We start from the raw sequence: 22,741 nt of genomic DNA, 5'->3' as shown, positions 1-22,741 counted from the left end.
GTTTTTGAGACCAGGATCTTGCATTTAGCCTAGGTTGGCCTGGAATGCATGATATAGTCCAGGCTGGCCTCAAAGTCACTCAGTGTCATAATTCTGCCTCTCAAGTGCATGGGATCACAGACCTGAACCAGCATGCCTGGCCCAGTGACACAAAAACAAAACCAAAAAACCCTGAACTCAAAACTTAACCTCATTACATTGCACACACAAAACTTAACCTCATTACATTGCACACACAAATCCAGAGAATGGAAGACTTAAGAGGTTTGTTACTTACTCTTCTTCTGTTGGTGTGCACTTTTTCCCCTTGCAGACGGTTCGTCTGGGGATGTTTGAGATGCACTGCGAGGAGCTGATCAGAGCTCTGGTGAAGCGCGCGGATGTTATCTGTGGGAGACTGATAGCGAAGATGTTCCGAGACCACCAGGAGGTGAACACGAGGTACGGAGTGCCTGCCACCGCTTACTTTAGGAGCAGTAGACTGGAACGGTGTCACGGTGATCCAAAAAGAGAGGATTATGCTAAACTTATTTCTACACGGAGTGACGTTTTGCTATGTGATTGTCAGTATGGCTTCCTTCACAAATGCGCCTCACAATTTGTCTATGAACCGTAGCCTTTAAAACACGCTTTCATTCTTTTGCACAAGTCAGGTGGGTGTTCGCTTTGTATTTTAAAATGTATGTAATAATATTTATGTTAGTTTTTAAAAAATTTATTATGTATAGCTTTCTGTCTGCATGTATGGGTGCAGGCCAGAAGAGGGCACCAGATCCCATTACCAATGGTTGTGAGCCACTGTGTGGTTGCTGGGAATTGAACTCAGGACCTCTGGTACTGCAGCCAGTGCCCTTAACCTCTGAGCCATCTCTCCAGCCCCTATGAGTTGGTTTTCAAAGTAAATGTACTTACAGTGGATATCAGGGCATTGCCTAATTGTTACTCTTCGAGGCTTTGACAAGCTGTTGCCGTAACCGGAGAGCTACTCGTTGGCTAACCAGGGTGCGGGGCGTAGGAAAGCTGGCTGGTCTAAACTCAGAGAGTACCCGTGAGCGGTAAGCTGAAGGCCTGCTTTCTAAGTCGAGAAGCACAGTTAGCTTGGCTGGTCCTCAAAGCAGAGAGCCTCGTTTCTCACGTGACAAGGTGGAAAACGGAAATTACCAGGACTTTCCCTGTGTGGCCTTGGAGGGCAGGATCTCACTAGGTCCCCAGGCTGGCCTGCAGACGGCGATACTCCCACACACTCACCTCTCCATGTCCCGGTAGGATTGCAGATATGAGTCACACACCTGCCTCAGAATGATCCTTCCAACTCTGGTATCAGAGGAAGACAAGATCATTAGAAATTGGGTAGAAGCCTGAAGGCAGCTTCATTCACCGAGCCTGTGTGTGCTACACATGGGGCGAGGCTTAAGTTATGAATGAAATACGGTGCAGACATGGAAACAAACTAGCGCATTGCAGTAGAGCGAAGTAAGAACTCCACTCTGCCTCGAGAGTGGGGGTGGGGTGGGGAACACAAAATGCTTGCTGGAAAAGAGGAGACAGCAAGGGAGGATACAAGGACAAGCGAAGTAGCGTTTTCCTTTTAAGGGTGCATCTGCCAGTTCAGCGGTGTGGGCAGAGAATCCCAGGTAGACAGGGAGTCTGTAATGGGTAGCAAGGGTACCGCGGTGAGGCGGCTGGAGACGGAGGCCAGTGAAGAGGCTGCGGTTTGTGCGGCCTCTCCGGCAAGCGCACCGTCCCCTCTAGAAGCACTGAGGGGTGGTGGGCGTGTTTCCCAACCGACCGAGGCTTTGGTACTGGGTGACGCCTTCACTTTCCTTTTATTGTTGCTCCGCCCCCTTCTTAGAGCCCTCTGACCTCTTGGCCGCTCTCCTTCCTCCACCTTGTTTTTAATTAGGTCAGACTCACTGGGTATTCAGATGGCACAGCAGAGGGGTGCAGGAGCCCTGGGCCGGTGTCCCTCAGCCTCAACACAAAGGTCTCCACAGCATCCTCAAAGCTGTCTGCCTACCGGTTCCTCTCCAGGGCCTCTTCTCTGGATCCCTTCCCGCACACACCTGTGCTCCGAGGGCTGCAAACATTCAAACAGCTCACCCTGCAGCTCAGCATGGTGCACGCTCTTCCTTCCTTCTCCAGCCCCTTTTTGTGAAGGTTTCTTTTATTTTTTTCCTTGAGTCCCTTACCTCTGAAGCTTTTTCTTTCTTTCTTCCCAACTCCAAGTTTGTCCAATATTTTTGTCGTCCACTGGGAAATACTGGTGTGTGCTGGGCTGGTTGTTTCTCGGCCACAGGCCTGTTTTTGTTTGTTTGTTTGTGGTTTTCGCTATTCCCCTTAAATAGAGCTAGTTACTCCCTCCCCTTTTACCATCTCAGTGGGTTGAGCAGGGGAACAGCTCCTTGAAGGAACTGTCTCTGCCATCAGACTGTGAGCTGTGTGGAGGTCATTATAAAATCTCATCCATTTTTACCTCTCAGTCGTCATTTACTACTATAGCTTGGCCTCTGACAAGTGATCGTCAAATTTATATTGAGCAAATAAGCAAGTGAGCACCAATTTGTATTTAAGTCTTTAGATGTCATACAGATAAATCACAATCTATTTTTCATGCAGCCGAGCATTAAATACTGTGTGCTGAAGTGAAATTAACCTGTACGTTTGTAAGATGGCCTTTGCTTGCTGTTTCAGATTGTGCGATGAGTTTGAGAGGATCGCCGAGAAAGCGCTGAGCACGCCTCCCAACACAGCAGAGCTGATGGAAATGAAGGTACCGCTGATGCGTTGGGGTCACGTCGGGGTCGCTGGCCGCATCAGAACCGGCACCAGGGCGCAGAGAAGCAGGTCACCCGGAAGGCTAAGCCAGAGGCTTCCAGCCATCAGGATGTGTTAAACGTTTCACCACAAGCCTGCAGTTTGGCCTCCGGGTGTTTCTCTTGGCCTCCGTGTGGTCACACTATTGGGTCACCTGTTAGAGGACGCCCAGTTTGCTCAGCTGGCCCTCAGTCGAGCTGACGGGGGTAAATATTCTTTGTCGATTGATTCCGCTCCATGGGTCTCTCAATCTCCAGCAGGTCCCCGCGCAGGTCCCCCCGGCACACAGACACGCAAGCACGCTTATAGAAGCGCTTTTCTGCAGCTGTCACATTAGCTAACATCTCACTGACCAAAGCAGGTCGGAGTGAGGGGCCGCCAGGGGGCGTGGCTGCCGAAAGTCTCAGCCCAACCACGCAGCCGCCTGCCAGGACGGTGTTGAAAACGGTGTTTGTAATTAGCACCGTGCTGGCAGGCATTGCCCAGGACTGGTCAGGGTAACCTGAGGTGCCCGTGTGCATCCACTCATTTTAATCAACAGCTATTCAATCCTACAGCAGCATTTCGTTCTGTTCGGAAAAGGCTGCGTTCTGCCACGTGACGGTCGGCTGAAGTGTTTCCAGCGCCGATCAGGTCCTCCCGTGTTCGCATCGCTTATTTTTCCAGCTGCTTCCGTTTTTATTTTTAAAGTCATATAAAGCAACGAGTAGCAGCTCCACTCCGTGCTCTTTTTGTTCTTATAACATTTACCTTTTATGGGATTCTCTTTTTCCTTCATGTTCTAGGATTCCCCAAATCCAAATTAGAACCCTTTTTACATTTAATTTCAGGTATTTAATTGAACCTGGGAACGTGTGAAATCATTCAAAACTCTGTATAAACAGAAATTATAAAAAGAATTAAAGTGGTTACATGTACGTGTTCTTCAAGATATTGCTTAAACAAAATTTATTTAAATTATTGGAACTAAATTTTACGTTTGCTTTTAGTTTGACTCAGAGTTTTATTTTCTTTAAGATGGTCTGTGTCTGGGCTGGAGTTGTGATTGTGTGAGCCCATTCACAGGCTACCAGACTTCAGGGGACACTTTTGTGCTGTGCTTGTTGTCGGTCATCAAGTGACTCTTCGGTTGGTAGTAGGCACAGACCATCTCTGTGCCATGCCTGCCAATCTTTAACAACATCAGCAAACAAGAGTCGCTGCTTTGTACTTAACTATTTCTGCCCTTTATTCCAACAGGAGTAAACCAGTTCGTAAATTTAGTCAACACAAAAATTAGTCATTTACTACAAATAAGGAGAAATATAAAACTAGTTATTGGGCTCTGTAGAACACAGATTGGCTAAATTTAAAAAATACATATTATGACTAGACATTAATTATGTGTGAAAACTATAGTTTCTAAGTCAGTCTATTGTTTGTGTGTGGGGACATTGCTGGTTTTATTTTACAGCCATATGTTCTAGACTCATTCTGAGATCCCTACTACTCAATCAGCGTTTTCTCCCCATGCAAGCAAGGTAGTTTTGTGGCAAACTTCCACTAGATACAATCTTTTCTCCTTCAGTTGTTTTGGGCAATTGACTTGAGCCCAGGAGGTCCCGTGGGATCTGACTTCAATTTAAAACCATTTCTCCTGGGACTGGGGAGATGGCTCAGCTGCTAAGAATGGAGAGGACCTGGGGTTTGCTACCAGCACTCACTTTTGGGGGGGCTAGCGGTCATGGGTAACTCCAACTCCAAATTATCAGAGGTTCTTTTCTGGTTTCTCTGGACACCCATACTCATGTAACTTTAATCTCCCCACACACCCATGCAGACACGTAATTAAAAATAAGAATAAATCTTTAAAAGTAAGCCCTCTAGGGTGGTGCCCGCCCTGCCACAGCCTTGGCATCCATTCGGACCCTCACACAAGCGCCCTCTTGCCACGGGGGCCACATGCTCCCTCTGTTTGCCCCTCCCCATCTGCCACACCCCATTGCCTCTTCCACGTGTGTTTGTGGAGAGTCACTGTCCACGTCTGGCTGCCTCAGAACTCCGTGACATGCTGCAAGCAGCAGCAGGCCTCTCAGTGGAGCACTGACCATGCTGAGCGTTTGCCTCTTTCCTTGTTTGACTAACCACCATCTCTCTCGTCAGCTAGCAAACTCCACGCGGGGAAAAGCCAGGCTGACTGCATGGGCCCTTCGTTGCCAGCACCCGGCCAATGTGTCGGGCATATTCCTGGTGCCCCAAAGCACGGCACTAAAAGAATAAATGAAATAACTCACCTGGTGCCCGCTTTTATTTTCCAGGGGTCCACGGCATCCTCCTGGGTCTTCCTTTTTTTTTTTTTATGTGTGTTGTTAAGTATTTTCTCACATTTTTTCCTTCCCTTGTTTTAGTGAAGGGGTTGGGATGGTTGAGACGTAAACTATGCTGAGGTTCCCAGTTCGGGGCCACGGTTCTGATGTGCCTGTGTGTCCTGTTCCCTGCAGGCTCACATTCAGAAGGTGGAGTCCACCGACATGGTGGAGCTGGCACAGAGACTGGTGGATTCTAAAAACTGCCTGGCCTTCCTCATCGAGTGCGTCAACTTCTCTCCTGCGGACATTCGGCTGAATAACAGCGTTTTCCAGTGGTACGCCAGGATGGGAGAGATTTTTGACGAGCACAGGAAGATCGTCAAAGACAAGACAGAACAGTACCAAGAAGGCCTTAAGGTTGGCACCCCAGACTTCTTAGGTTGCTCTCGTTCTCTGGACAGGTTTGGGTTTACACTCTTAAGACAGCAGCACAGACGCCTTTGTTACGCGGGCGCACACTGTAGCAGGCGCACACTGTAGCAGGCACACACTGTAGCGCCACCCTCCCCCCCCCAGTCACAGTACAAGAGTGTACACGTATCGGATCTTTTCTAATGAATAATTCAGGAGTGATTCAATGGTGCACTGATTGATGTGGGATCAGTCCTTGATTTTTAGAGGTAGTGTGGAGAAAATGTTGGAAAATGTTGCTCCCAAGTGACCATTAATAAAACAGTGTTTCTTTTAGGCGGTTTATGGTACTAACTTCAGGGTTTTTTGTTTGCTTGGCTTTGTTTATGTATTACTTGCTTTTGATTGCTTTCATGCACTAACATCAAGATTCCCTTCTGCCATACTTCCTTACATTTCATGGTCACTCTGGCTTCTCCTAAACACAGCCCTGCCGGGACATTTTCCCCAGTAGAAGGTTTATGGTTTTCTCTACCTATTGTCTAACCCCCTTTCCCGCCTTTTGGGGCACTCCTGATTTTGTTAACTCCAAGAACCTTCTAGTTCTCGGCTCTGCGCGTCTCTCATGTCCTGTGTTATCTCTGCACTCTGTAGCACATGGCCCTGAGCCACACCTGTCCCAGGTGATTTTCTGGGACACCTTCTAGAACTCAGGCAGATTCTCCATTGCTCTTTAAGACCTGGCAGATTAATGACCCCAGTCACTTTTATTCCTTCCAAGTCTGTCTGCCACTAGCTGGTCAGCTCCAAGTGAGAATTTCATTTTTTCCCTGTCTATATCTCTCTGACTAGCACAGTGTCCCAGTCCATCCTGTGCTTCTGGAAGAGAAGACTTGTGACAGGGGAATTTCTAAAGCACAGGCGTTTGTGGCTTACGTTTCTGGTGGCTGGCAAGTCCGAATTCCAGAGAGCAGCATCTACTGAAGGCCTCATTCTGTATCATCCCTTGGCTGTAAGGAGAGGCGAGAGATTATGGGGGCACATTTGTAAGAAAGAGAAAAACAGAGAGGAAAGGAGGAGAGGCAGTGGCCAGACCCACTGCTGTCCTAGGAGCCACTCTATGTCACTCTATGTCACGTCCATGACAGCAGAAAGCACTGCGTACGCGAGCCAGCACCCTCCGGCCCTGCACACTCTTAGGGCTCCATTGCTTGCCATGTTTCTTTCCAATGCATGAGCGTAGGACCCATTCAAACCACAGCTTTCAGGGGGCCGTGAGCATTCTATAGATTTTTATGAATGAATTTCCTAAAACTTTCAGTTTCATTTTATGGAAGAAGCCAAAACTCTTCAGGTTGACCTAGGTCAGCCAGCTCAGCTGTTCTTCGATCACAAGCTACCAGGTTTTCTGCCACACCGAAGAAGATTCAGTTCACAGATTACGTCACTTGGAGTCCCCTTCATAGCCTTAAAATTGTGCATTGTTAAACTGTTGCTACTATTTCTCTCTTACGACCAGGCTGTTCCCAACATTATGAATGTGGAAAACATGAAAATGAATATTAAGATACTTAAATCAACTCTTAGAAAATTCCGAGGTGGCCCAGAATTATCCATACTTAATTTTTGAAGTGTCCTATTTCAAAACTCTACACATATTGGGGCTGGAGAGATGGCTCAGTGGTTAAGAGCATTGACTGCTCTTTCAAAGGACCTGGGTTCAATTCCCAGCAACCACATGATGTCTCAAATCATCTATAGAGGGAGCTGATGCCCTCTTCTTCAGGCATAAAGTGATACATACAGATAGAACACCTATATACATAAAACAAATAAACAAATCTTTTTTAAAAAGAAGAAATAATAAAGAACCACCATTTAAGGGGAAATCTACACCTATTATTGCTGTAGTCTTCTTATTTTTACTGGGAAGCAAGAGAAAAGAGGACAGAAACCAATCTAGGCTCTATGAAATAGAAAAGAAAGATCCTAGCTTTGAATAACCTAGGTTTGACTTTTAGATATTTCATTAACAGGTATTTTTAGAATCATTTAATCTGGGATAGGTTGCCAATGACAGTTTTATATTAAGCGCTTTTCGTGAGTCTCACACACAGCTGTTGATGTCAGGATATTAAAATATTAATATTTTGCACCTGGATTTATTAGCTTCACACATTTCTTGTCATAGGCGCTCAGGGGAAACAACAATAACCTCGGGACACCTTGGTTCAGTGTTGCTAATTGAAGAGCTGTCTTGGAAACAGCATAATTAAAGAAGTTCACTTTTCACATACGCTATGAAAATGACATAGCGATTTGCAGAGCCCCTAAAGAAACATCTCTCATCTGGTCCCATCCTGCTTCTTATAAGTTTTTCAAATGCTCAGTCATTTGTTTGCACCATCTTTTCAGCATACTAAAGAATATACTTTTAATACATTTTTAAAAATAAACCAGACTTCCTTACATTGTCTAGGGCCAACTTATAAACTAGGGAATGAGAGGAATTTTTAGAGAGCCTTCTTTTTTTTAATATTTATTTATTCATTCATTTATTTATTTATTTATTTATTATGTATACAATATTCTGTCTGCGTGTATGCCTGCAGGCCAGAAGAGGGCACCAGACCCTATTACAGATGGTTGTGAGCCACCATGTGGTTGCTGGGAATTGAAGTCAGGACCTCTGGAAGAGCAGACAGTGTTCTTAACCTCTGAGCCATCTCTCCAGCCTGCGAGCTTTCTTTAAATTAACCTTTTTGTGTGTACTTTAGATCCCAGTTGTCTTTTAGGTTATCTTTCTTTGTGTCTTGTCACAAGAAATACAACAACAACAACAATTTTTGATGAGCTTTTCAAATACTTAAAATTTCCCTTGTCGCACCGGGGTCTTCGTTTTGGTAGAGTTACGAGCATGGCCTTTGTTTTGATTAGCTGCGGTGTGAGCGGTTTGTGGAGGAGTTGGAGAGCTACGCCAAACAAGCAGAAGAATTCCATACATTCGGGGACCTGCAGGACGTGCAGCGGTACCTGAAAAAGGCGCAGGTGCTGAATGGCAAGCTGGATGCAGCAGCAGACAAGGTACAGTTAAGGTCTCCAGAGGATGGAACAGGCCAAGGAGAGGGCAGTGCATTTGTATTGCGTATTCTCTCTTAAGTAGATCCATCCAGGCATGGTGGTACACGCCTACTCTGGAGGACTTGAGAACCTGCGGTAGTGGGATTGCAAGTCTGAAGCCAGCCTAGGTTACAAAGTGCGACACTCTTAAAAAAAATTGATAAAGCAGTTGAATTGCATGGAGCAATAGAATAATAGAAGCAATCCAAATTTCCAGCCGCACTTCGAGGAGACACAGCAGGGCGGTTCGCAGTATGTTTCTGTGGTCCTCAGCTTTATTTTAAAGATGGAGTTATCTCTGCCAGTTTACCACGCTTCGTCCTCTGCCTCACAGCCGTACCGTAATCGTTGAGAGAAGTGTGCGCATAATAGTGTTTGATTGCTGCTTAGCGATTTTGTACTCAGAGGCCTGCTTACAGTGTGCAGCTGTCATCAAATCGGACCCGCTATTGTCTCTCGCTGAGCCGCTGCCTGAGATCCAGTTTTCTCAGGCTGCCTCGGAAGAGGAAAGCTGTATCCTCTGCCTTGGTAGTACAACCTCCATTATGTTTCCTGACGCTTTCTTACATGAAACGGCCCGAATGTCTGCTTAGGTAACTCAGTAGTTCATAATCATCTCATCACAAAAAGGCAGAAATGAGCTTTTAAGTTGGTTTATAACTGGGCTCACTGGGATTCTAAGTCACCTGGTTAATGGATGCGTGCAACTGCCCCTTTCCAGTTGTGTAGCATGGTCCATGACTAGCTAAGAGAAAATGCTCCCTCCGCCTCTTCCTGTTCATCCCGCGCTGTGGTCTGCCTCCTTCTGCACACTTCTGGCGCACAGCATGCTCATGTGTTACATAGCTATGGCTTTGCAAAGTCCTCCTATTGACTTTAAGTTATTATCGAATGAGCGCTTTGTACTGCCACCTCCATATGTCTTTCCTGAGCTGAATCAGGAACTCTGAGGAATCAGACCCTTGGTCTCTTTGCCACGGCATCTAACGCTGTGATGTTCTCATTCAAAACACTTAAAAGTCTTTAAGTGAATTATACCCGATCCTCATTATGTCTTAGTGGGTGAAATTTCCTTTGGTTTGTAAATTTACTTGACTGTTAGGCTAATGTAATAAACCATTACCCAAAAACATGATCACAAATAAATAAAGAAATGATATCCAGTCTTTACAAATATAAATCATTTGGTTTGTAACATAAATTAATCCAGAGGGGATGTGTTAAGTGTATAAACCAGATACAGAAAGATATATAGTGTGACAGAATTTGAAAAAGAGTGAAGACTGTAGAAGCAGTGCATCAAATCATGGTTACCAGGGAGTAGGGGTGGGGAGATGTTGATTAAAGGAGACGAAACTTCGGTGAAATGTGAGAAATTTGTTGGGTCGATTTACAACATAGTGTAGTAGTTATATTTAATAGCCATGCATTTATATACTTGAAAATTGCTGAGAGAGTAGCTTTTCAGGGTGAGGTAATGCATACACTCATTACCCTGAGTTAGTCATTTCAGAATGAATGCATATGTACACCATAAATATGTACAGGCTCTTCATTTTAAAAGAAAATAAGCAAGAACTAGATTCATGCTCAGTCCTTTACACGCACTGAATTTACTGTTAGGGCACAGGGAGCGCCGTTATTAACGTTTTAAACACCACTCACTTTCAGAATCACTTACTCGATGCCCATCTTTTCAGATTGAGCAGTTTAATGCCGAGGAGGAGGCATTTGGCTGGATCCCATCCGTATATCCTCAACGGAAAAAGATCCAAGACGGCCTGAACCCTTATCTCCGTCTCTACGAAACTGCCGTGGAGTTCAGTACCAAGCACAGAGGGTGGACCGAAGGACCCTATCACAAGGTGAACCCAGACCAAGTGGAAGCCGATGTTGGAAATTACTGGAGAGGGCTCTATAAGCTGGAGAAGGCCTTCCACGATTCTCCAAACGCTCTGGCAATGACCAAGAAAGTGAGAGCAAGAGTGGAGGAATTCAAACAGTACATTCCTCTCATCCAGGTCATCTGTAACCCCGGCCTGCGCCCCAGGCACTGGGAGGCCATGTCTGCCATTGTTGGCTACCCCCTGCAGCCAGCTGATGACTCTACCGTCTTCTCCTTCATAGACATGAATCTGGACCCATTTTTAGACAGATTTGAAGGCATCAGCGAAGCAGCCAGCAAAGAATATTCTCTCGAGAAGGCCATGGACAAGATGATCACCGAATGGGACGCGATGGAGTTCGTCATCCATCCCTACAGAGAGAGCGGGACATTCATCTTGTCGTCGGTTGACGAAATCCAGATGCTGCTGGATGACCATATTGTCAAAACACAGACTATGCGAGGATCGCCATTCATCAAGCCTTATGAAAAGCAAATGAGGTAAAATAATATGGACCGATATATGACGTTATTCAAGTCATGTGCATTCAATCTAAAGTTCTTCTGGGGACTAATTCTGCACTTTGCATTTAATATTTTTAGATTTATTATTTCATTTATAGTTTTTGTGTGTGTGTGTGTGTGTGTGTGTGTGTGTGTGTGAGAGAGAGAGAGAGAGAGAGAGAGAGGGGTCTAGGTACCTGTGGAAGCCAGAAGGGTGTAGGCTCCTGTGGAGTTCAGGGTAAGGACTCCATGGTTTTTGAAAGAGGTTTGGATCCTTTTAGACAACATTCAGATACTCATTTTTATTGTCAACACATTGATCTTCCTTTTTTTTTAACTCTAAGAAGTAATTTTGTGACCAAGAGAGCACAATGTAACACCAAAGACAATGCCATTTCCGAAATTTGGAAACAGATCCCCAGAGACAGCCTATGGTAGTTCCAACCCCTATGCATGGCAGCTGGCAAGGATAAAAGCAAAACCAAAACCAGGTGGTTTTAATCAGGAGTTCTTAAAAGAAGGTAGCTAAATACATTGAATTCTTACTCTGCCCCCGCACCCCCATTTTCATACTTTCTTGGAAGGTGTATTAAATAGTTTCTATTTTACCTTGAGAAACAGACAACCCCGTCAGATAACTGACTGACACCATCAGTATGCGTTTGACCAGTAGGGGAAGCTGACTGGACGGTTTCTGCCTCCGGTCACACCTGAGAGACCGTCAGAGGCTCTGTGGTTGGCGCTTCTCCTTCCAGGCGGTAGAGCTAGATTCTTTTTTAAGGAACTGGGCAGAGTATCATCATCTAGTGGAAATCTTTTCCTGAATCATAAAGGGATTAGAGAAAAGCGCCAGAAGAAAGCAGAGGCAGCCCTGTCTCAAGTAAAACAGCTGCCCGGTTCACAGACAAGCATGTGTTGGGGAGGCATTTTGAAAGCACCTGGTAACCAGGATAACTGTTTCCGTTTCTTTGTTTTAATAACTTAAAATTATGGATTCTCTCTGACAAATAGGTAAGGCATTAATACACAAATGAAGCTATTTCCTTCCCAGTCTCTCATGAACTAATAAGGAATGCTTCCTTGTTTGGTTTCTCTGGCAGCCCTCGCATCTGTGGGCTCTGTCCTTTGTCTGCTGGGAGAACTGGCACCTGCCACCTAACCTTGCCCCCAGCATTTGTTAAGGAAATGCTTTGCATGGGGTTATTGCAAAGATGGATAAAAATGCAGAGAAATTTTAAAACTGTGGCTATAGAAGCGTTAATTTTGGAGTAATTGTGATGTTTACACGTAAAAGAACTTCAGTCATTAAGTTTTTGATATTTAGAGATGAGCTAATAACCCACTGTAATTTAAATATTGCCTCTTCCTCATGCATGCCACCTTGTGTTTAGGGGAATGTGGATTTTGTGACCCCAAATTCTGTCTTAGTTACTGGTTATAAGCCTAACTGTTGCTGTAATTATTCTGGAAACAGGCTTTATTTAAAAGACACCCTAGCGATTTGCCTTTGAATGCAGACAGAGAAGTAGAAACGAGAGTAACGATTTCACGCGTGGGGGCAGGTTTGCACCGCACCGCGGTCTGAGCCCCTGCCTGGCTGGCCGCCCTGAAAGTCGCTGTGTTTGTGCCCACTGTGCTTGTCCCGCAGAGAGTGGGAGGGCAAGCTGCTGCTGCTTCAGGAGATCCTGGACGAGTGGCTGAAGGTGCAGGCCACCTGGCTGTACCTGGAGCCCATCTTCAGCTCTCCCGACATCATGTCGCAGATGCCGGAGGAAGGCCGGCGCTTCACCGCCGTCGACAAGACCTGGAGAGACGTGATGAAGACCGTGGTGCAAGTAGGTCAGATTCTCTGAAGCAGGGTGGAGGAGGGCCAGAAGCCCGTGAGGGCTGGAGAGCTGGTTCGGCGGTTAAGAGCACTGGCTGTTCTTCCAGGGCACCCGGGTTCAATCCCAGCACCCACAGGGCAGCTCACAACTGTCTGTAACTCCAGGTCCAAGGGATTCAACAGCCTCACACAGAGATAAATGCAGGCACAACACCAATGCACATGAAATAAAAATAAACTTTAAAAAATAGACACGAATAGTTACCATTTCTAATAAGCCATTACTAGCCCTCAATACACATTCTCTTCAGCTATTATTTTACAATTTCCAGGAGAAAGAAATGTGAAAATCAAAAATGGATATTTTGTCCCGATTCATCTTGGAGGCCTACACTGCCCGGAGTCTACTCAGTGGCCTTCGTTTGTTGGCCTGGTTTCATATTGGGGTTCTGGTAGGAAGCCAGCACCCTCTCTGGACACTCCGTCTGTTCTGACCCTGTCTCCATGTCTCTTAAGGCACTGTAATGGGAAATGACCAGCAAACATGCCCGGCGCTCAGGCAGGAGCATCTCTCCTAGGGAGTTTAAAAAAAATAAAAAATGCAAGGAGAAGTCCATCCAAAGAGTCTAATAAATGCAGACACAACACAGTGAAGTCATAAAACAGGGAAGAGAGGCAAACTTGAGCCAAGGAGGGATTTAATAAAACACAGTCACACTAAAGTACATGGCGTGCAAGAAGCTGCTGGCTTCTCCGTTGATATTTTAATCAAATACCCTGTAAGGTAGAGGGATTGGATCTAAAATATCCCAACCTGAAATAACAATATGCGCATATTTATTATTTAAATACAAAGTTACTGTTTTTTACAAAATTATTCTGTAGTCCTAAATACTATCATTTATCAATGGCAATTATACATGTGACAGGACACTACCAGAAAGATGGACATGGATTTGTTCTGTAGGCTTCCTTCAATTTTGTAATAAATCAAATATGTACAAACCAAGCTGTAAAATTAATCACAATGTAATTAATTTCACACTTAACAGAGCTATTAGTGAGTTACTGTGTAGCACTGAGTCATTTCTAATGTAGCTCGAAAATATAATCTGTCATATAGTCTCCTTACCACAATGCAAAGCACTTATGATGTGTATTCATTTCATTAAGAAATGGTTAATTAGAATTTTTATTGTTTCCCAAATTTAAAGTAGATATTTCTATTCATCTCATTAGTATAATTTTAATATATATTATATGTATATAATATATTGTATATTTAATATTATTATATGTATTTAATATATATTTTTGATGCACAGTCTCACTTTGTAGCCGTGGCTGGCCTGGAACTTGCTGTCAGATTGGCCTCAAACTCACAGAGATTCATGTTCTCCTGTCTCCTGAGTGCTGGGATTAAAGGCATGCACCACCACTCCTGGAAAAAAATTATTTTTAATATTTAGTGAAAATATCCTTTGAAATCCTGTAGTTTTAAGGAGTTTTATATATTGTTCGGTGTCTAGGAAGGGAAGTTATAACAGCATCAATGAAGAAACACGGGGTTGTTACGGCCATGTGGAACTGTGCAGCTCGAATAACCCAACAGCTCATGCGCTAATTCCCAAACAGTTGGGTTCTGGGGTTGCTGCTGCTGCTTTTGTGACACTAACATTTGCTTCATGACATCACTGTCTTCCCGAACTGCTTTGCGCGTTCCTATTCTTAATGTTTGTATTCAGAGAAGCTCTTGTGCTCACTCTCCCCAAATTTTGAAGATAAGCACATGGCCACATGCTGTTCAGGAACCTACTGAGATGGCTTGTGTGGTAGAAGCCCATGGATTAATGGCTTGGTGCAAGAGGTTCATCCTTAGGGGTCCTAAGAAGGCTTCTGTGTGGTAGACTTTTCCATGACAGAATTCCAGAGGCTAAGAACAGAACTAACATAAAGTAAGCATGAAACATTGAGGAATTTTATGCTTTTTTTCTGTATACATAACCCAAATACCTTCCTCACTTCAAGACCTTTCATGTAGTTCTAGACATTTCATACTGGTTTTTCGTTACTAGCCCAGTTTTTGTTTTGTTTTGTTTCTTATTTTGGTTTTTTGAAACAGTGTTTTTACGTATAGCCCTGGCTGTCCTGGAACTACCTTTGTAGACCAGGCTGGCCTCGAACTCAACCTTCCTCTGCCTCCCAAATTCTGGGATTAAAGATGTGTGCCACCACCACCTGGCCCTAGCCAGTTTTCACAGTTTTGTCTGGGAAGACTTGCCTGTTTCAGAACTTCAGGCTCATGTTCTGCTGGGACTCTCCTCAAGAAAGCCCAGGTAATCGGGGCCTCTGGAAGATGAGGGGACCCCTTTCCCACTCTGACCTAGTGCTGGGCCGAGGACAGAGTGAGGGGAAAGAGAGCAGGGAACTGGGAGAGGAAGCAGGGGAGATGCACAATGTCAGAGCATGCCTGGTGAGACTCACTGCCAAATGGGCTGTTCCCCTTGTGGGCGGGTCAGAAGATGAACAGCCTCGCATCAAGGATGCTCATAGATTTCCATCTCCTTAAATTCCCATCATTTCTTCATGGTGAATCTTGGCCAGCCATCTTCTTCTGACTATTCAAAGTAAACATTTGTAGTAGGAGGGGCTGCTTGTTGGTTCCCAACCACTTATCCCGGAAATAATCACACAGAAACTGTATTAATTAAATCACTGCTTGGCCCATTAGCTCTAGCTTCTTATTGGCTAACTCTTACATCTTAATTTAACCCATCTCCATTAATCTGTGTATCGCCACATGGCTGTGGCTTACCAGGTGAAGTTCCCAGCGTCTGTCTCCGACAGGGCTACATGGCTTCTCTCTGACTCTGCCCTTCTTCCTCCCAGCATTCAGTTTAGTTTTCCCTGCCTAGCTCTGTTCCCCTATAGCTCTGCTGCTATAGGCCCAAAGCAGTTCTTTTATTTATCAATGGTGTTTAGAGCATACAGAGGGAAGCCCCACGTCACACAGTTTATCATCATCCATGATCCTGTTGCTGTTCAGCAGCGCACGCCAGCCTTGGCTCCTCCTTGATTGCAATGCACTGCGTGTTGGTCAGATGGTCTCCAAACCCCCTCCTCCTCTCATCTCACCTCCTACCTCCTGTCTTCTCAGCTTCTGGAAGCTCCCAGTCCAATCCTGACTTCTACATGGCCAGCCTCTTCAGGGTTCCACGCACAAGTGAGATCACACAGTGCCTGTGTTTGTGGGCCTGGTTCCCAACACAACATCATGTGTGTTGTCCCAAACAATGAAATCTCAGTTCAGTGAAGCACGTGTTCAGTTTTTCCGCCTTTCGTTGCTGTACACTGTGCGCAAGCGTGGAAATGTCTGTTCGATGTGCCGATTTCAGCGTTGGATGTGTTCTTAGTAGGGTGGCTGGATCATGTTGCTTCTACTTTGAGCTTTTCCCAGGGACTTCCAGACTGTTTTCCGTAATGGCTGTATGAACTTACATTCTCAGTGTGCAAGGAACCCTTGGGTTTTTCTGTCATTACTCTAGCCTGTTAGCTATACACTTTCTATGCTTTCTTTCTGCTAACCATGTGTTAATGTCTCAAAGTCTGACGCGCTGCCTTTGTGTGGTTTCCTGTAGGGTGTGTCTAGTGGAGATCCTTTCTCACAGCTTCTGTTTGTCTGGGGATGGTTTTATCCAGCCTCCCTTCCGAAAGGATAGTTTCGATTGGGTACAGTGTTCTTGGCTGGCAGGTTTTCTCCTGCAGTGTTTGAGAATGGCATGCTGCTGTCTCTGTTGCTTCAAGTCTCCCTATTGTTGTGTCCTTCCCCTAGCTCACCCAAGGAGAGCTTCATTATTGCCCTTTTAGAACTTGACACTAAGTGTGGGGTACACTAGAGTTCAATCTGTCTGGTGACTGTTTAACCTCCCTGCACCCAACATTTGTATCCTTCTCTGTTTGTCAGTATTTTACCTTCAGTAAACTTTGTAGCCATTGTCATTCTCAAGTATCCCTTTGAACCTTCCTACCCCAAATATTTGCTCTCTCAATGCAGGCCCACAGTTTCCATAAGTTTTTTCCATTCCTCTTTGTTCTATTTTCGTTTCCCCCTCTAGCTGTGTTTTGAAACACCCTTCCTTCCCTCTCTCTAATGTTTCTTTGGGGAGACCTAGCCTGCTCCTGATATCCTCAGTCACATTTTAAATCTGTCTCGTTCTGTTTTCATTGAGATTTTGGGTTGAGTTCTATAAACAGTTTTCATCCCTTTTTAAAGTTTCTTTGTAATAGAACTGAACGGCTTTTGTGTTTTCTTGGATCTCATTGAGTTTTCTTAAAGCAGCTGGTGAAAACTCTTCATCCCTGCCCCAGTCATCCACAGCGACGGCTGGCTGGTCAGTTCCTGGAATCCCTTGTTGACTATTCCGGGAGAATGCAGTGTCTTGAAAGTCTAGGTGCCAGCTGGTGTATGATGTCAGCTGGGCATTGGAGGAGTACAGACGTATGTCATCTCCCTGACCTGGCTTGGCACCTGTCCTTCCAGAACCTCTGACTGGGCAGCCGGCCTGCTTCTGGGGCTTTGGTCACTTCCCCTTTTAGCGCTGGCAGATACCCAGGTCCAGGCTGTTCAGAAGTCTGCGGCTGGCGTGTGCTCACTGTCTGAGGACCAGAGGGTGATCCAAAGTCGGATGAGTATCAAGCGTGTCCTGTTCTGATCAACTAGTGGAACATGTAGTCTTTTCCCACCAGATTCATCCCAGGGGAATAAGACCCCAAGCCCACATCCTCATCTATAACCACCAGGCTGTGATCAGGAAGTATAGACTGGCTCCACGTAGAACCACTGTGGATAAACTAGCCTCAGCTTCCATGACACCTCCAAGGCCAACAATACTATCTAACTTGGTTACACTCGGTCCACAGACCACCATGGGCCTAGTCTAGGACCAAGGCCTGAAGTACTAGGGACACTAGGGACCGCTTACTGCTAAGACAGACTCACGGGTGACCCGAGACTGTTGCAGCAAGCTCTAGGAAGAGGGATCTGTTGACAGCGGGGACTGCATGTCTCCCCCTAGGACTGGGCCTGTTGAGAGGCTCTGGGGACCTGCAGTCCTGGAGAAGAAGGCTGTCGGAACTACTAAGTAGATGATGTGTCTCAACTGGCTAATGTGACTAGGTGTAGACCTCACCCCGGCGCTGACTGCTGGTGGACCTTATCCCGACCACATCCTCTAGGGTTGGGCTGCATCTTGAACGTTAACTTCCACTGGTGGCTTTTGGCACATGCCTCTGATGCTGTGTACTGCAACTGGTAGTCCGTGCCAGTAGTCCCTGCATGCAATTAAAAAAAAATCTCCTGTTGCAACTGTGCTGTTGTTCTTGTTCATTCTATAGGAGAGCCTTTACTGTGTTTCCCAGAATAAGGCATTATGGCAGGACTTTGAAATATAAGATCTCTAAGAGGGAATGAGTTTTTTTTTTTTTTAAGCACCAGCAATTTAACAAAATGGCATAATTTAGTATTTTAAATTCTCTGCTTAAGATATGTTTAGAGGACAGGGAGTATAGTATCTGTGACCCTTTCCTTAGAGCTGTTTGATATAGCGCAGAGTATCACAGTCTGATCCAGTGGCGTGCCGACTTAGGGTATAACTGTGCGGTCTTTCCGGACTTGCTCTGCGCAGCATGGTTTCCGCCTCAAGAAAGAGGAGGATGGCAAGGGCTGGGAAGGGGACACTTGAGTGTTTTTGATTGACACTAGGCGCTCGGCGCCTCCCATTCTGCTGTCTCCTGCTGGAAGTCTTGGCAGAGCTCTGCAGAAAGTATGGGTAGCAAAATATTGTAATAGCGCTTGCCTGGGGGCGAGGGGAGATTCTCTTGGATATGGCCAAATGTGTCGATGTGGACACAGTTCTCAGAGACTCTGGCTTCAGTGGGTTAGCCAAAGAGGCATGAGTGGTTCTGTTGGCCAAACAACCTCTATGTCTTATTTCAGTGAGATGAAATAGTAGAAGAATCTTTGCTATAACCTAAGGAAACTGGATATCGATTTACTTATAGACACTTATGCAATCTATGCCTGTACCCTTCAGCAGTGAACAGTGTTGCCCCACCTAAGCGCAGCCTTTCAGAACAGTGGGAGGGGATCCCCGCAAAGTGCACAGTTGAGCTTATTAGTGTTTTTTTAGTGTTTTGTTTGTTTGTTTGTTTGTTTGGGTTTTTTTTTTAACTTTTTAGACCTTATTTGGAAGAGAGACAGTGTGGCTTGACCTTGACCATGGTTAGTAGCCAACCTGCTTAGAAGAAACTAGACTGAAAGAATTGGTATCAAGGCTTGAGGAGGAGGGACCTAAGGGCTCACAAAACAGACAGTGATGTGAACAGACGGTCGTTCTAAACAAACACTTAGTAAAAGACGCACCCGCAGGACATACATGTTGACGAGCTGATGTATTTTCTGAACGTCAGCTAGCATGTTCCATCTGTGCACAGTGATCTATGAAACAGAGTGATCACGGAGTACATTCTCCAGCCTGAGGAGCTGTTGCCAATGCAGGACAAGAGTGAGCCTGAGCGCTTCTCACCAAGTGAGTGTGTGGTCCCACAAAAAAAAAAAAAAAAAAAACACAGTCATTGTGGCAGGGATGGGCCTGTGTAAAGGCCGACCATCACAGAGCCCACTCTTCAGTGTTGCTGATCACCCCAGCTTCTGATAGCAGGTGTAGCCCCATGTTCCTGAGAGGCCACCCCACCTAGGAACCAGGTAGCTGTGACGGTGGGAGCGAGCACACCGGCTCTCTTTTGGCATGTGTGGGGGGGATGATCTGTCTGTACCAGATAGATTTTTCTTCCCACACACTGGGCTTCTTGGGGCTCTGTCATTCACTGACACACTGACTAACTTACCCCTCTCCGCTCCTTTCCACACAACATTGCTTCTCCCGGGAACTCACATTACGGGGGAAATGAGGCAGCTGCCTGACACTCGTGAGATTTATAGGTCCTACTATGAGCATTGACCTTATCAAAAGCAGATGGTTGCATACACATAGAAACACTCATTCATTTGCTGCACCGAGGGAAGATGACAGTGTGTGGGTACAGTTGCATTCTAAGGGTGTGTTCCTTATTAGCTCCAAATATACCGTATATGGCACAGACAGTGTGAGGCTGGGAGTTGAGAGATGAAAACAGGATTGCCACCTTTACCAGTTCATTCAATAAGAACAAATTTGCTTCTAAGCTTTTGCCCTTTGCTGTTGAAATCAATGCTCTCTTACTGGATTAAGTACATGGAAGGAGAGGCATCTGTGCAGGGCCATGTCAGCGGCCACTGGCTGAGTGGGAAATCTGGGTTGGCTGTGCCACGCCTTTACCATTCTGTAGACAGACAACTCCAACTTTATCCACTCTCTTTCAGCTTCAAGGGCTCCCATCCTCCTTTCTCCCTCCCTTCCTCTTCCTCCTCTCCCTTCTCCATCAGGCATACTAATTCTCCCCTCGGGCTGTTGAATTGACAGAACCCTTTTCCTGGAATGTTCTGTCTAAACACCTCCTGAGCAAGATATTTGTATCCTGGAGATGAGCCCCCATATCACCTACGTGAAGAGACACACACTTTATTTTAAAATGAAATTGCCTTTTTGTTTTGATACCTCATGTCCCCTCCCTTCTTGTCTTCTAACTTACTACAAACATGCCTCAGAGATATCTCTGGCTCTGCTCCTGACTGTTGCACAAAATATTGTAATAAATCAGGTCATGAGTACTACAAGTTTTTATTGGCATATATCAATTAACTAAACTAACAGTTTCATTATGAGATCACATAATGTGTATATAATGTGTTTTGGTCATAGTCCTCATTATCTTCTCTTGTGCCCCTCCCATTTCTGCTGATTTCTTTCTTCTCAGCGAGTCCCACTTTTATTTCCATATGCGTTACTGAGGGGATAACAGTATTCCGATGGTTTTAGTTTCCTAATTCATATGAAAGTCATGCTTACCTCTGTAGTTTATACACAATAGAATCTTATTCCACTGTAAAGAGAAGCTAAATCATGACATTTTCAGGGGGAAAAAAAAGGTGAGGGCAGAACCTGGAGATCACTGTGTTAAGCAAAATAAGCTAGACTCAGAAAGACAATTGCTTATGATTTCTTCTGTCTGTGGTGTGTGTGTGGGGTGTGTGTGTGTGTGTGTGTGTGTGTGTGTGAGAGAGAGAGAGAGAGAGAGAGAGAGAGAGAGAGAGAGAGAGAGAGAGAGAGAGAGGAGAGAAAGAAAGAGAGAGAGAGATCTATTCCTCCTTTGAGGAATAGATTCCTGAGCCTGCTGACCGTATTGTAAAGTTCCAGCTGTAAAACAATGAAAAGGAGGTTTTTGAAGGTACAATTCGTATGGGAGTCTGCCCATGAAGGTCTCTGCTTTGCTTAGTCATGAACACCGGCTAGCCAGTGAGCCCCGGGGACCCTCCTCCTGTCTCTGCCTCCTCAGACTTGGAATCAAGGTGCTTGTTGCTCATGACTGGCATTTTCATGTGTGTTCTGAGTACTGAACTCCATGCCTGCATGGTGCATACTTTACTGAGGTCCCCGTGGCAGCTAGAACCTTTACAGACTGTCTTACAACAATGACCTACCTGTTAAAACTGCCCCTCCATCCTTGGGTTGTGGGATGGGTGTTGTGATATCAGGCATGAACATCTTAATTTTACTGTGCATCTCTTAGGTGAACAGATGTATCGTCAAGGAACATACCATTTTGAGAGGAATCTTTTTGTTTTCCCTTCTTAAAAGTGAGCTTAAATATTAAACGATCCGTGCTGTAGAAGCACTGTCACCTGGGCTGTGTTACTCCATTTAGAAAGCACAGGCTGAGAAGATTTTAGTACAATCCTCAAAGGTCCCAGGGTTTCTGGATGGTAAATAAGTACCCGTTTCAACTTAGAATCAGCTTCTCAGGAAGGAGGAGAGGCAGCCTGCTCTTTGTAGCTTAAATCTTGTCACTGGGTTTTTCTTCATAGCTGTGGAAGTCTTCGATGACAAACAGCCGGTTGCAGTGGCCACCCTCATCCGGTCCCCTGCTAGCGCTTCTGAGTAACAGCGCAACTTCTGCAGGACAGCGGCCGTTCCACCTTGTACTCCCAGGTCCCGGGGTCTTTGCTCACACATCGTTGGTCAAACTCTGCAGCCTTAACATTTCCTCTGCAGCCTTAGCATTTCCTCTGCAGCCTTAGCATTTCCTCTGCAGCTTCTCCACGGCTGTCCTTGTCTTAGGAGACGGCTGTGGCTGAGGCTCCCTTCTTTCCAGACCATGGGGGCCTTCTCCATGTGAGCTATGAAGCTGTTCGTTTTCCTGCTCCAGTGTCCACTGTGGTGGCATTTTTAATTTCCCCCTGGAACCTTGCCTTTGGATTCACAGTCTTGCTAACTGTTTGTCACAGGAATCTTGGCTCTCAGCCTGTCCTGGCTTCCAGCAGGTCTTCCTTGCATTCCCAGGTTTTGATTTAAAGTGGGAGACACTTACTTCATTTCCCTTAAACAGTCAGAGACCATTGGAAGGTTATTATCTGGCCTAGTTTCAACATTGCTGTGTCTGCCGGGCGGTGGTGGCGCACACCTTTAATCCCAGCACTTGGGAGGCAGAGGCAGGCGGATCTCTGAGTTCGAGGCCAGCCTGGTCTACAAGAGCTAGTTCCAGGACAGGCTCTAGAAACTACAGGGAAACCCTGTGTCGAAAAACCAAAAAAAAAAAAAACAAAAACAAAAAAAAAAAAAAACATTGCTGTGTCTGGGGGAAGGGGAGCAGCGGGATCGATGAAGCTGCTGTGTGGTGTGTTCTGTTCTGCGCCACGCTGCTCAGCATGTCAGCATGGGCACAGCAGAGATCGGTGAT

General features: G+C 45.6%; 1 protein-coding gene across 1 annotated transcript in view; it reads left to right on the top strand.

Moving 5' to 3' along the window:
• Dnah7 (dynein axonemal heavy chain 7) overlaps nt 1-22,741 on the top strand; it is a 218,972-nt gene that overhangs the window by 38,412 nt on the left and 157,819 nt on the right. Inside the window, exons 14-19 of the mRNA XM_038315400.1 lie at nt 314-441; nt 2,692-2,770; nt 5,295-5,519; nt 8,451-8,597; nt 10,334-11,019; nt 12,671-12,857. Coding sequence (XP_038171328.1) covers nt 314-441; nt 2,692-2,770; nt 5,295-5,519; nt 8,451-8,597; nt 10,334-11,019; nt 12,671-12,857 — 1,452 coding nt within the window. The remainder of the gene's footprint in view (nt 1-313; nt 442-2,691; nt 2,771-5,294; nt 5,520-8,450; nt 8,598-10,333; nt 11,020-12,670; nt 12,858-22,741) is intronic.

This window comes from Arvicola amphibius, chromosome 18 (genome assembly GCF_903992535.2).
Source record: "Arvicola amphibius chromosome 18, mArvAmp1.2, whole genome shotgun sequence".
Taxonomy (NCBI): domain Eukaryota; kingdom Metazoa; phylum Chordata; class Mammalia; order Rodentia; family Cricetidae; genus Arvicola; species Arvicola amphibius.
Note: the sequence above shows the minus strand (reverse complement) of the source record. Positions and strands in the feature narration are given on the sequence as shown.